The sequence below is a fragment of the Mandrillus leucophaeus genome, unplaced genomic scaffold (assembly GCF_000951045.1).
Source record: "Mandrillus leucophaeus isolate KB7577 unplaced genomic scaffold, Mleu.le_1.0 Scaffold692, whole genome shotgun sequence".
NCBI classification, from domain to species: Eukaryota; Metazoa; Chordata; class Mammalia; order Primates; family Cercopithecidae; genus Mandrillus; species Mandrillus leucophaeus.
The window spans coordinates 2,526,921-2,541,157 of record NW_012107497.1 but is presented as its reverse complement, the minus strand read 5'-3'; the positions used below and the strand labels follow the sequence as shown (position 1 = coordinate 2,541,157).

The 14,237-nt window shown below is 36.8% G+C and overlaps 1 protein-coding gene across 1 annotated transcript in view; it reads right to left on the bottom strand.

The window, feature by feature from the left end:
• Window positions 1-14,237, bottom strand: part of LOC105555622 (dystrophin) — a gene marked incomplete at its 3' end in the record, with an annotated part of 1,920,295 nt that overhangs the window by 583,349 nt on the left and 1,322,709 nt on the right. The window contains exon 47 of the mRNA XM_012002637.1: window positions 13,088-13,237. Within this exon, the coding sequence (XP_011858027.1) occupies window positions 13,088-13,237 (150 nt within the window). The remainder of the gene's footprint in view (window positions 1-13,087; window positions 13,238-14,237) is intronic.

Below are 14,237 nucleotides of genomic sequence, written 5' to 3'. Positions count from 1 at the left end.
AAAAAAAAAAAGAAATACTCTGAAATCTCCCCTTCTCCTGCTCTCCAATCTCCTGCCAACGCCTCCCACTGGTTAAATCTATATAGAAGATAGTTGAGAAGAAAGCCTGAGCAATAAGGTGAGTGGAGGTGAGCTTCTTGCAATATACAATATATTGCAGAGAAAGAGGAAGGAAATTGAGTGGATCTGTGGCAAAGTCATACTTGGGTTATGAACCCCATAACAATCTATGTTTCAAAGGTATAAATCATTTGAATGTGTTCATATTTTCTGTCAAAGCTGATATGTATCTTCTGTGGTTGGATGAATGTGCTTCATAAATACCAAGAGAAAAAATCTTTTAGCAAAGGCCTTTCCAGTATCTGAGAATATACTGTATGCATTCCAATGAATGGGATTGGTGGTCAACTCCTACACAGACTCTTGATAGCCACTCTCTACATCCCTACCATTTAAGATGTAGAGCAAAGGGACTAGGGAATCAGCATCTTGAAATTAGTGGGGAATGCAGAACCTCAGGTCCTATGCAAGAGCCATTGAATCAGTAACCTGATTTTAACAAGATCCCAAGGTGATTCTTGTTTCAGTAAGTCATCAATTAATGTTGTTGACAGATTCCTGGAAACTGTGACTTAGGCAAAATGACATGTAATGAAACCAATCTTACCATAGGCTAAATGATAAACAAGAATTAAGTTCCTACTGCATACCTGTGTTCACAAAACATGACCAACCATCTAAATAAAGACCCCAAGCACTTCTAATGTTAACCTCAGAAATAAATGTGAGATATACATCCACTTTAGAAAAATTAATAAAAACCAGGAGGAAAATTATTTACCCAGTTTTTGGTGAATCAGTGAGTGATAGTGGTTGTAGTGGCAGTGGCTCATTCAAGGAATAAATGTTTGCAAAGCAAAAACTGCCAGAATTGCCTTCTCTCACCACGAAGTTCAAAAACAAACAATAATCAATATGGCAGCTCACTGAGCAATTTTGTAGAGCATCAATTATTGTCACGCATCTTTATGATTATTGAATACTATATGAATTTTTATTTCACAGTAATTTATATTAATTCAGTCACTCATTTTCCAAGCCACATATTCCAGTTCAGGGACTTGGGAGGCCAGAGCCCATCCTGGCAACTCAGAGCACCAGACAGGAGCCAACCCTGGCAGGGATGCCATTCTATCACAGGGCACAGTCACAGACACATAAACACTCACAGAGGGACAATGTAGACACACCACTTCCCCTAACACGCACAGTTTGGGATGTGTGAGGAAACCAGAGTACTAGAAGGAAACCCACAGAGACATGAGAAAACCCCACATAGACAGTGTCCCCCCAGCTGAGATACAATTCTTTTCCTTGCCAGTATTACAACACAGTGATGTTAAATGAAAAGACATCATTCAAAGACCTGCTGTACATTAAAGTTTGAGAAGTTCTGCTCTACGTGATAGCACACGGACCTTTTCCCCTTACCACTGCTATTAGAATTTTATGGTAACCTACTTTGTAATAGTAACCACAATTTAACTCCTCATAATAAAGTATGATAGCATATATTGTGTTTTTAGTTCCTCACTAGACCCTGGGAGATGAGCAAACATGCTTCATTATGCATCATTGTTGGACAAATGAGGAACTAGAGGCACTAAGAGATTTAAATAAGTGGCCTATAGTTATGAGTTAGTGAGTGGTGAACCTGGGTCTAGACTGAGTTATGAACTGCAAGTTTAGTGATCTTTCCAGGACTGAGATGAGGCATGGAGAATGAGAACATAGAATGGTGGCACTCGTTATACAAACCATTAGACTATTTGAAGCCACGCTGGGAATTAACCACATGTGAACTGAGAAGCTGGAAAGGAGTATCTTTAAGAAAACTCATACTTCACCCAAAGTAGAAATGATTATTTAATCATACTGCATTCTAGTTTCAGCCTAAAGACTTGAACATGTTAATGTCAACATCTTTCTTTTTTCCTTTTTTTGTTTTGTTTGAGACAGAGTCTCACTCTGTTGCCCAGGTTGGAGTGCAGTGGCATGATCTCCTCTCACTGCAATCTCTGCCTCCTGGGTTCAAGTGATTCTCCTGCCTCAGCCTCCCAAGTAGCTGGGATTACAGGCATGTGCCACCATGCCCAGCTAATTTTTGTATTTTTAGTAGAGATGGGGTTTGATCATGTTGGCCAGGCTGCTCTTGAACTCTGACCTCAAGTCGTCTGTCCTCCTTGGCCTCCCAAAGTGCTGGGATTATAGGCATGAGCCACCGTGCCCGGCCTCAACATCTTTCTTAATTATTTTAGTAATTAAAATAGATAGTTTTTGTCTGCTCCCAAACTATAGGAAACCTTACCTATAAAGTGTCTTTTCTATTAATTTTCCTGTTTCGTGTGTTGTCCTTTATTTGTTCCCAATGAATAAGGTCCTGCCTATTAATTTTTTCTCTTCCTTAACCAGCATCTCAATGATTCTAACAGAAAAACACACACCACTGATAAAAATAAAACAATAAAGCAACCTCTAGGAGATAATTGCAATGGTCTAAAATTTGTCACAACAGTCATAGCACCAACAGAAGCAATCTTCATGATAGTCATTTATATTGCAATTGAGTTCAGAATGTTCATTCTTTTATAAAAGTTTCAATAAGTCCAAGAATTACTGTCCTATTTGAAACTGTTGATGTCACCCACATCACAGTCAGAATGTGTCACTTTCATAAAAAAAATATTTTTAGACTGCATTTGAGGTATAAACATCAGTCACGGGTTGCCTACAGAATGCAACTATCAGAACAAATAGAGTTTTCTTGAAATATCCTTGTGATGACTTTGGTTTCTGGCCCATTTTCTGGTCCATCTCTTTTCCCCCCCACACTTGGCCAACCATGCCAAAGATGGACTATACTTGTCCTGGTGATAACTGCAAATGTTCACAAATTATAAGTGCAACATTCGGCTCAAATGCTTTCATTTCCACAGTAAAACTGATTGATTTTCTCTAGCAACAAACAATGAAATGTTCTCGTCAATGTCTTGTAATTAGTTCTAATATGAGCAAGCCAATTAAAAGGGAGAAAACCCAAATTTCTCCATCAGGCCCTTATCAGCCCTTTTGTTACCCATACAGTGGCCTTGCCCTGAACCATAAGGTGGATAAATGAGGGGAATGCTGATTTTGGCATCCAACTTACTTTCAGATAATCTAGCTCATCCTTCTCAGCTGACACGAGAGAGAAATAACATCAAAGGGTGATAAACTCTTTCTTGCAAACCTGGGGTTCCATGGTTCACTGGCCCCAGGCCTAATCTATCAATCCATTTTCTACACAATAAAAGGTAAGAAACCCATTACAGATCTGTTATAAGCCTTGGCAGGTGGTCTATGGCAAAAATGGAATACATAACCAACCCAGCATTTGGTATCCCTTTTCTACAGTTTGAAGCACTAGGGGTCAGATGACATGAATATAGTAGTCAGTATTTAGCATTAATTTTTTTAAGCTACATAAATAAACTCACATCTTGATGTATGAGTACAAAGATTTGACAGAAAAGTTCATTTTTGGTATGATTCTGATCTTTAATAAAAATCACTCTGTTATTTTACTTTTGTATAACATATTCGCTTTGCAGGTGATATAATACATGAAACTGGGTTAGAATTTACAGTATGTGCTCTTAAATATGGCCTTTAATCTTTGTTCCTTATTTAACCTCAGTTTAAGGAGTTGGCATATGAAAACTTCCATTTCATATCATTTCACGATCATTAAATTATTAGAAAGGAAGGAAACTCCCTCTAGTCTCAGGGTTGGTGCTATATAAGTAAAGGTACTGCAGAAACAAAAGGAAAGAAAAAACATTTTATATTAGCAAAATCCCCTTTTATTATGTCATTTCTTCTTTCTAGAATTCATTGCTATAGGTAAACACCTTTGTGCTAATAAAGGAGTTACTTAAAAATGCTACACTGAAGATGCAGAGTTATGAAATGTTCTCCTCCTTTCTCTTTTCATCATCATTTATACTCTTGTTCATTTTAAATCCATCACGAACAGGGAGGGGAGATTGCCGAGAATAGTCGAATTTGTTTTTAGTTGAAAATTAGCTTAACTTTTAAATAAAATCTGGGGCACAGCATATTTAAGTGACACATTTACACGCTTGATATACATTGTCAGTATGTATACAGTGGCAATAATAAAGTTTCAATAGGGAAATAAGTTGGTGCACAAGTATCAGTGCTTCACAATTTATGCTGGATTTTTGTTATATTTTTTAAAACATTATTATATTGAAATGAACAGATAATCTTGTATTTGGTGAGGTTTCCTAATAGAAAATTATCTGGCTTCAATGTAACCTTCTACAAATGATTTTCCATTACTTTGCCAAAATGGGGGAAACTGATATCAAAAATAAAGGTAGGGGGAAGGGATGGAGAAGCAGTGTGAAAGTTGAATTGCTTTCTGCTTGGATTTCTGGGTTAAAGTCAGGCTAATAGATTGATAAAAATGATGTTCAGAATTAAAAGGTCCTCTGAATTATGTTCATACTTTAAAAGTGAAAATGCTGGTGTTTGAAAACAATGCTGGCTTTGTTGGGTTTCTTAGGCAATGTGAGGAGAAAAATCTATCACTTTCCAACACATTTTAGCTGGAATGCTAGCTGGTCAAAGAAAATGAAAATAATGATATCAGTGGAATGGGAGAGCACTGGCTGAAAACCCTCTGTGCCTTCCACGAGAGCCATTTTGTTGTCTTGCCGCCTCTAACTCTCCTCTCCTTCACCTGCTGCATTCATAATAGTAGCACATAGTTCAGCTTTCTCCCCAAGAGCCATATTTATAACTGTCTGATTAAGAAGGTGAGACTTTTGGAGAATTTGGAGAAGGTGAGAATCAGGGATAATTTTGTGCTTGGTCTTTGCATTCTTCTATTTTAGTATTACTCCTACTGTTTTTAAGCTAACATTTTTTGAGCAATTACAATATGCCAGATACTGTGTTACACATGTTCCATCTACTACCTCATTGAATTTTCACCACAACCTGAATTAGTCTCCTGGCTCATAACACCCATAGCCCTTGTTACAGTTTTTTTGTTATAATATTGGGTGTGTTGGGTGTCACGGGCAGGCCTCTGATCTTCTCCTGCTCTCCTTTCACTCTAATGCTCCCCCGCCTTTCAGATTATAGGTCTTAAGAACCTCCTATGAGAGGGTCCCACCATATACCCTGGGGAAGGAATGCTGATGTCAGGAAGCTTCCATAAAAAACAAAGAGGACAGAGTCCAGTGAGCTTCTGGGTAGCTGAACACATGGGGGTTCCTAGAGGGTGGTGCACCCAGGGAGGGCATGGAAGCTCCATGCCCCTTTCATTCCCACCCCACAACCATACCTCACCCTATGCATCTCTTCATCTGTGTCTTTTGCAATATCCTCTATCATAAACAGGTGAAAGTGAGTGTTTTCTTGAGTTCTGTGAGCTGCTCTAGCAAATTAATTGAACCCAAAGAGGGGGTCATGGGAACCCCAACTTGAAGCCCATTGGTCAGAAGTTCCAGAGGCCTGGACTTCAGACTGGTGTGTGTGTGGTGGGGGGTGCAGAGGAGGCAGACCTAGGGACTGAGCCCTCAGTCTATGGGATCTGACACTATCTCTGGGTGGATAGTGTCAGAACTGAATTAGACACACCCAGTTGGGGTCTGCTGTTCGGTGTGTGGGGAAAAAAACAACCATGAATTTGGTCATAGAAGTAGTCTTCTGTATTGACGATTGTTATGATTTGAGAGTAGAGAAAAAACACGGTTAGAAAGAGTTTTCCATACACAGTGTAACATTTCAATAATTTGGAAAGTTAAATATTACGTATTCTTATATACTTATTGTCATTAAAGAGTGATTAATTGGGTAATAATGCCAATCAGATTTCTTGGATAGGCTGAAATTCTCAGCTTAACTAAAGTAGTAAGAAGGTAGATGATGATGACAAGGACGATGCTGCTGCTAAGAACAAAAGCAATAATGATAATAATAGTTATTGAGCACTGGGCCAAACCTAGCTCTAAAAGCCTGATGTTTGTTCTCATAACTAGAGTGACCCTCTCTCTGTATTTTATCTTCTAAAGTGGAATACTTATGACAATGAAAGAGGGAGCTATTAAAAATTATGATAGGATAACAGGCAAAAACCAGAACTGTCAGAGCAAATTGAGATGTACTCATGACACACAACCTAGTAATAAACCTCATGTCAGTGTGAAATTATAGGAGGCAAAGTCAAGGATGCTTACGTTATAAACTTTAAATTACTACTCCCTTCCCCCAACCCTCAGCCTCCAACTGTTTAGCAACTATAAATTAGAGATATGAATATTTATAATGCCAAGCCCTATAAAATTATGCCTGTCCTTTAAATAAGGGAAGGGTGGGAAGCGATTATGATATGCTTAGAACAGAATGTGGCACATAGTAGTCCTTCATTAGATAGCTGTTAAATAAATAATTTAATTACAGTTTTGCTGTGACTATTAACTACATAAAGAAAACATCCAAATAATGGATTTCCAGGAACTTACATAAAGAAAACATCCAAGATCATGGATTTTTAGGAACTATCAGACTATATGCCCAATAAATAGGTGAACACCCCCCTTTTTTTTTTTTGAGACGGAGTCTTGCTTTGTTGCCAGGCTGGAGTGTACTGGCATGATCTTGGCTCACTGCAACCTCCGACTCCCTGGATCAAGCGATTCTCCTGCCTCAGCCTCCCGAGTAGCTGGGATTACAGACATGCGCCACCATGCCCAGCTAATTTTTGTGTTTTTAGTAGAGATGGGGTTTCACCATGTTGGCCAGGATGGTCTCGATCTACTGACCTTGTGATCCACCTGCCTGGGCCTCCCAAAGTGCTGGGATTACAGGCGTGAGCCACCGGGCCTGACCTGTTTTCTTATATAATAGCATTTTAGCACACAGATTTATAAAATTGAAAGCTGTGTGAACTGTGTTACAAATACACTTTAAGGGAGAAAATCATGAGCACATAAAAGCTCCAGTGGAACTATCTGGTCCCTGCTATGACTTCCAGCTAGAGAAATGATTTCCTATAATGATTATTATCCTCCCTACTAGATATTTTACAGCATTTTTTCCAGGGTTCCATAAATACCAGTCAATATGGTAACAATGCCAGTGAAGATTCTATTCTTTGGTTGAAAAAAATATCACATCACACACCAGGTCCTATTGTGGGGTGGGGGGATGGGGGAGAGATAGCATTAGGAGATATACCTAATGTAAATGATGAGTTAATGGGTACAGCACACCAACACGGCACATATATACATATGTAACAAACCTGCACGTTGTGCACATGTACCCTAGAACTTAAAGTATCATTAAAAAAAAAAAAAGAAAAAGAAAAAAGAAAGAAAAAGAAAAAATATCACATTAAGGACAGGACTGAACGGTAACTATTAGAACAATCTATTAATCATCATCTTGTGATAGGAAATTGATTGGACAAAGTGTCCATTTTTGAGCAAGGAGTGGGAAAGTCAAGCTTTAACTTTATTTAATTTTCTCCTTTTTGCTATTCACATTTATACTGATGACTAATAATGACTGTCATTACATAGCAAATATGTCTGGAAAAAGACTAAACATTTATTTACCTTATACAAATGAAAATAAATCTAAAGTGTTTACTCCTCAGATACATATTTAGAAGCAACATGATTAAAGGTTAATACAAAATGAACCAGATTTCTGGCAATTTAGATACAGTCAACTGTATATTGTGGAAGATAGTTTTGCTAGGAGTTGCATTATATTTTTACTTTCATAATTTTTATTTTGTGATTTTTTGAAAATAGTACCTGTACTATTACCAATATTACGAAAATTATTCCCATATTAAAGGTTCGTTATATATGTTATATTTGTAAACCTATCTTTTTCCTAGGTAAAGTGAATAAGATTTTTAAAGATGCACTTAAGTAAAATTCACTTTCCAGCAAAATTTCTTAACTGTTTTCCAAAATGCTTTTTTCTTTATATGCGCCATTTTATACTGTCTGGGCAGTAACAAGTTCAAATAGTAATTTACTATTTACATTTAAACAGCATATTTTATTTGTAAATGGTATTTTACACGTAGATAGTAAGTTACTGTTTACATGTAAAATATGATGAAAACTTAAATTTATTTAACAAAATGAAAATATATTTATTAAAACAGGAATGCATAACATATACTACCTGTAAAATTACTTGACATTAAAAATAGGATTTTAACTAACTCTGAAACAACATAAACATGTTTTGCTATATTACACAATCATAAATGTTCCACAGTAGAGAAGGTTCTAGAAAGTAATTTAAAAACCTAGCATTTAGTTCTCAAAAAGGGCAGAAAGCAAAGCAAAAACTCATATAGTTTTTTTAAAAGAAAATAAATCCCCATTTTAATATTTAAAGGAGCAATGGAATGAAATGGGAATCCATATTTTTTCTTTTTTTTCTAGGGTATTATCCACATAGAAATCACTTGAGCTTCACCAAAAGGTTAAAACCCCCATTCTTTATTTTGGAATCACTTTTATATTTAAATAGAGAGCTACATGGTCTCAATAACCTTTCTAGGACTCGGTGTTCTAATCTAGAAGATGTGAAAATAATTTAGTTTCATGAGGCTCCTTCTACCTAAATAATTCTGAGCCTGCAAAATGAATGTTCCATCTTTTCACCTTTTAAATTAAGGAAGGATACAATATGATTCAAAAATAAAGAATGACAAAGTATATTTTGGTTTTAAATAAATGGGTAGTTAAAAAAATACTCACATATAACATGTATAAGAGCAATAAAGAATGAGGAAAGGGGACACAAAATAAAAAGACATGAAAGGAAATGAAACTGGGATTAAAGGGGTCAGGGAAGGAGAGTAGAAGAGAATGTGTTACATAAACCACCGGGGCAGAAAAATAGTGGCAAATATGCATATAGAAAAGTAGATTCATGGCCAGGTGCAGTGGCTCACACTGGCAATACCAGCAATTTGGGAGGCCGAGGTGGGCGGATCACCTGAGGCCAGGAGTTCAAGACCAGCCTGATCAACATAGTGAAACCCTGTCTCTAATTAAAATACAAAAATTAGCCGGGCGTGGTGGTGCATGCCTGTAATCCCAGCTACTTGGGAGGCTGAGGCAGGAGAATTGCTTGAACCTGGCAGGCAGAGGTTGTAGTGAGTTGAGATTGCACCATTGCACTCCAGCCTGGGCGACAGAGCAAAACTCTGTCTCAAAAAAAAAAAAAAAAAGAAAGAAAGAAAGAAAAAAAAAGTAGATTCATAATAAATACAGTAAGATGTCAATTCATAGATGAAAATTAGCATAACAGTGAGAAACATAGAGGAAGAGAGCGATGATGATGGCAAGAGAGCCTCTTACACCCACATGCATGTTCAGAGAAAATACAAAGAAATATGAAGAGGGATAAATATTAAAAATACCTGAGTCAGAAGTGTGTATAAAGATCATAGAATGAGATGCTCAGAGAGAGAAACACAGAGGCTAGCTTTAATAACATCCCCACTTTGTGGCTCTTATGGGTATTATTGTTAAAGACTGTAAAAGGTCAAGTTATGTATTAGACAAGAATGAGGATATCATTTCATGAGCCTTCATTGCATGAAGGCACCCATAAATTTATGCTAATGGCTATATTCAGTTTAAAGCAACCCTTTCCATATCCGCTTAAAGAGAAGCTACCCAGGCCAAGGCAAGGTAACACGCTTTTGCAATGAACTCATTATACGGTCCACCACTCCCTTAAAGAAATAGCTATATTATCTTCACCCGCTGTTTTCTCTCTTCAGCAATGAAACATAAAGGTACAGGCCAGGTGCAGTGGCTCACGCCTGTAATCCCAGCACTTTGGGAGGCTGAGGTGGGCGGATCATGAGGTCAGGAGTTCGAGACCAACCTGGTCAACATGGTGAAACTCCATCTCTACTAAAAATACAAATTAGTCGGGTGTGATGGCGTGCGCCTGTTGTCCCAGCCACTCGAGAGGCTGAGGCAGAAGAATCGCTTGAACCCGGGAGGTGGAGGTTGCAGTGAGCCGAGATCGTGCCACTGCACTGCAGCCTGGGTAACAAAGTGAGACTCCGTCTCAAAAAATAAAATAAAGGTACAAAAGTAAGTGGTCAGTTGGCTCAATATGCAGAATGCAGCATATTAGTTAGCTGTGCAGAAAGCACCTGCCAACTGATTATGATATTAGGATATATCTGGAGATACTATGTACTAAGGAATTGACATATTCATGTCCCAGTAACTATGACCCACTAGTTCTAATTATATCACCCACTCTAAGCTTTGGATGAAGGGTAGGACTCGAGAACACAGGGAGGGGGTCCGCTTTATTTCTACCTTCCTGTAATAAGTAAGAGCTTGAGATTTAATGAAGATCAAAATGGTCTGCCAGTGTTATAAGCCACTTTTTTAACTTTAAAAAAAAAACTTGTGTTATTTACCTAAATCTGGTACTGATCATTTCCTTTGTATCCCTAAATCTAAACTAACAGGGATACAGGGGCATATGGATGGAGAAAAGATGATTAAATAATTTTAATATGACTAATGAATAAAATTCCAAATCCTGTGGCATTTAATGGCAAAGACATTGCATTAAAATTATAATTTTGACATAAGAAACAGATATTATGGATGCTGTAGTAACATAAATATATACATGATGGTGTTCGTAACCTCAGTTTTTATTTTCTATCATAAAAATTTGACTTTTTATTTTGTTTCAGAACACACAAAACCTTCACTCTTTCACAATCCACAAACCTGCTATTGTATATTTTAGATAGTTATCTCATAATTCCTACAATTATAATTTTTTTTTTTTTTTTTTTGCCATAAGATGTACTGAGATATTGTAGGACATTTTGGGTATCCTGCCTCCTTGTTCTCTTTTTATGAGGGATGATTTCATTTGCATTGTTATGTAGATGTAAAATTTAATTGCTGGGACACCACCTTCCCTCCATACATAAAAGTCTATATCTTTACACAGATGTTTTGCAATCATTAAAGGTAGAAACCAAGAAGGGTTTTTTTTTTCCCCCAAATAACTACCTGCTTGAATTACAGAGACTTAAGCGCACATTATGGTTTTAATGTCATAAAATTGGTACTTATTTTAGTTCCTATTTTATCAGTCATGTAAATGATCTGTTATTAGAATGTCAGCATCATCAATTTAAAAAGTATAATAAATAACCTGACACAATTCGAGATGTTCACAAATTAGATGACTCAGTATTGTAAAGATGCTAATTGAGCTCCAGATTCACAAAATTTCAATCAATATCCTGGCAGGCTTTATGTAAAAATAGACAACATGGTTCTAAAATTTATTCAAAGAAACAAAAGTAGCCAAGGCAATCTTGAATAGGAAGAACAAAGTTGGATGGTTTACACAACCAGATCCAAAATGTGTAAATAAAATGATTGCATACATACATACAATGGAATATTATTCAGTCATAAAAAGGAGTGAAATTCTGACACATGCTACAACATAGATGAACCTTGAAAATATTATGCTGAGTGAAGTAAGGCAGACACAAAGTGGCAAATATACAATTCCAATTATGTAAAAGATCTAGAATAGCCAAATTCATAGAAACAGAAAGTAGTCCAGAGGCTACTAGTGGATGGGAAGACAGAGAAAGGGGAACTATTGCTTAATGGTTACAGACTGTCTGGTTGGAGTAATAAAAATTTTGGAGACTGGGCGCAGTGGCTCACACCTCTAATCCCAACACTTTGGGAGTCCAAGGTGGGCGGATCACCTGAGGTTAGGAGTTTGAGACCAGTCTGGCCAACATGGCAAAAACCCATCTCTAGTAAAAACACAAAAAGTTAGCTGGGCATGGTGGCAGGCGCCTGTAATCCCAGCTACTTAGGAGGCTGAGGCAGGAGAATCACTTGAACTTGGGAGGTGAGGTTGCAGTGAGCCGAGATTGCACCACTGCACTTCAGCCTAAGCGACACAGCGAGACTCTATCTCCAAAAAAGAAAAAAAAAAAATTGGGGGGCGGGATAAATTGTGGCGATGGTTGTAATAAATGCCACTGAATTGTACACACAAAATGACTAAAATGACAATTTTTTATGTTATATATTTTATCACAGCTTAAAAAAGTAATATCCCAATACCATTGAATTGTCCACTTAAAATGAGTTAAATGGTACGTGAATTGTAGCTCAGTAGAATTGTTTTTAAAAAAAGATTGTACTTAAGCCAGTGAAGTACTGTTATAGTACAGAGTTAATCAAATGGAAGAGGATATAGAATCTAGACGCAGATTCATACATACAAGTTCTCTTGATTTATAACAAAGATGCCATGACAATACAGTGAGGAAATGATTATCTTTGAATAAATAGTGCTGGATCAATTGATGTTGCTTTTTATTATAAATTCATATGCACCACTTGCTTTATATAAAATAAATATGCATTAATTTAATAAATAGTATTAATATTAGATTTATATAGTATTCAAGGTGGAAAGATGAAAACTCACGAGTTAATAAGTAGGTAAGTAAATAAACTTGTGGACAACGTTAGTGTACATTAATTATTAAATCTATAATCTAGGTGTGAATAATTAATTTTGATTTATGATACTTGTTTAACTAGAACCAGACCACGTCCTTTTAGATTCAATACTGTCAGTATATACCTGGCCACTGAATTAAATACTTCATCATTTCTTCAGTCTAATTCTTCAGAATAATTTAGGCAAAAAAATTGTAGTATAAATTATGGCATTTGGTCACTAATGTAAAGCCATTCACCATCATCATTTTTTCTAGCCACAACAAAACATACAGCCAAGGCAAACGGTCAGGTTGAAAAACAAAACAAAACAGCAATCCACATACCAGCCTCCTCCCCCACCAATGAAGCACCCAGGAGACAAAATACATACAAATACTTGCAACATTTAACATATGTGACAGAAGAGATGGTTAATGTCTAACCTTTATCCACTGGAGATTTGTCCGCTTGAGCTTATTTTCAAGTTTATCTTGCTCTTCTGGGCTTATGGGAGCACTTACAAGCACGGGTCCTCCAGTTTCATTTAATTGTTTTAGAATTCCCTGGCGCAGGGGCAACTCTTCCACCAGTAACTGAAACAGACATTGCAACAACGTTTAAAATGAATTACAGCACAATTCCAACTACCTTGTCTTCGCTTCTATTGATTAATCTATCAAAATGAAGCGACTTGACCGAGGGCCCAGTGGTACCTCAAATACCAACAGTTTTCTATTTGAGCACAGAGCTGATTGACTGAAACACTCACTCCCCAGTAGATCAATCTTTGCAGGAAAAAAATGATTATTTTATCCCTCATAATTTTTTAAGAGAAAAATGTGAGATGGTAAAGCAACACTCCAAATAAAGTTAGTGTCTGAAAACATGTCTCTATCAAAAATAGAACAATGTGAGTAAATTCATCAACCTCTTGGGTATCATAGCATGTCATAGCATACCGTAGCTTGCCACTGAGAAACTGCATTATCATCTTAAGAGGTAACTGACATTGAGAATGTTTACTCTCAATATACACAGTGCCCGGCACTGTGCTAACTTTTTCATGTTTAGTAGTTTATCTTCATATTATAATACTTATATCAGGTAGATCCTATTATCTTCATTTTATATGGAAGGAAACTGAGACAAAGAGGTTAAATACCAGCTCCCAGGACACAAATCTAGCAAGCAACAAAGTTGTGGTTCAAATTTGGGTAGTTTCATTCTAGAATCCTCATTTTTTCACTCCATATCCCTAAATTTCTCTTACTCATTCACCATCATATAGTGTATACCCTTTCCCAAGACCTCCAAAACCACCATGATGTTAACAACCGTGTTTTATTCATTTTTGTCATCTAGAGTTACAGTGTCTGCTACAGTACCCATTAGCCATACGACACTATCAACATTTAAGTTAATCAAAATTCGCTAAAATAAAATCTCAAGTTCCTCAGTCACACTACCAACTCTCCAGGCATTCAAAAGGTACAAATAACTAGTTGTTACAAATATGGATAATGCAGAATATTTTCATCACCACAGAAGTTCTATTTGACAGCACTGATCTAGATTCTTTTTTTTTTTTTTTTT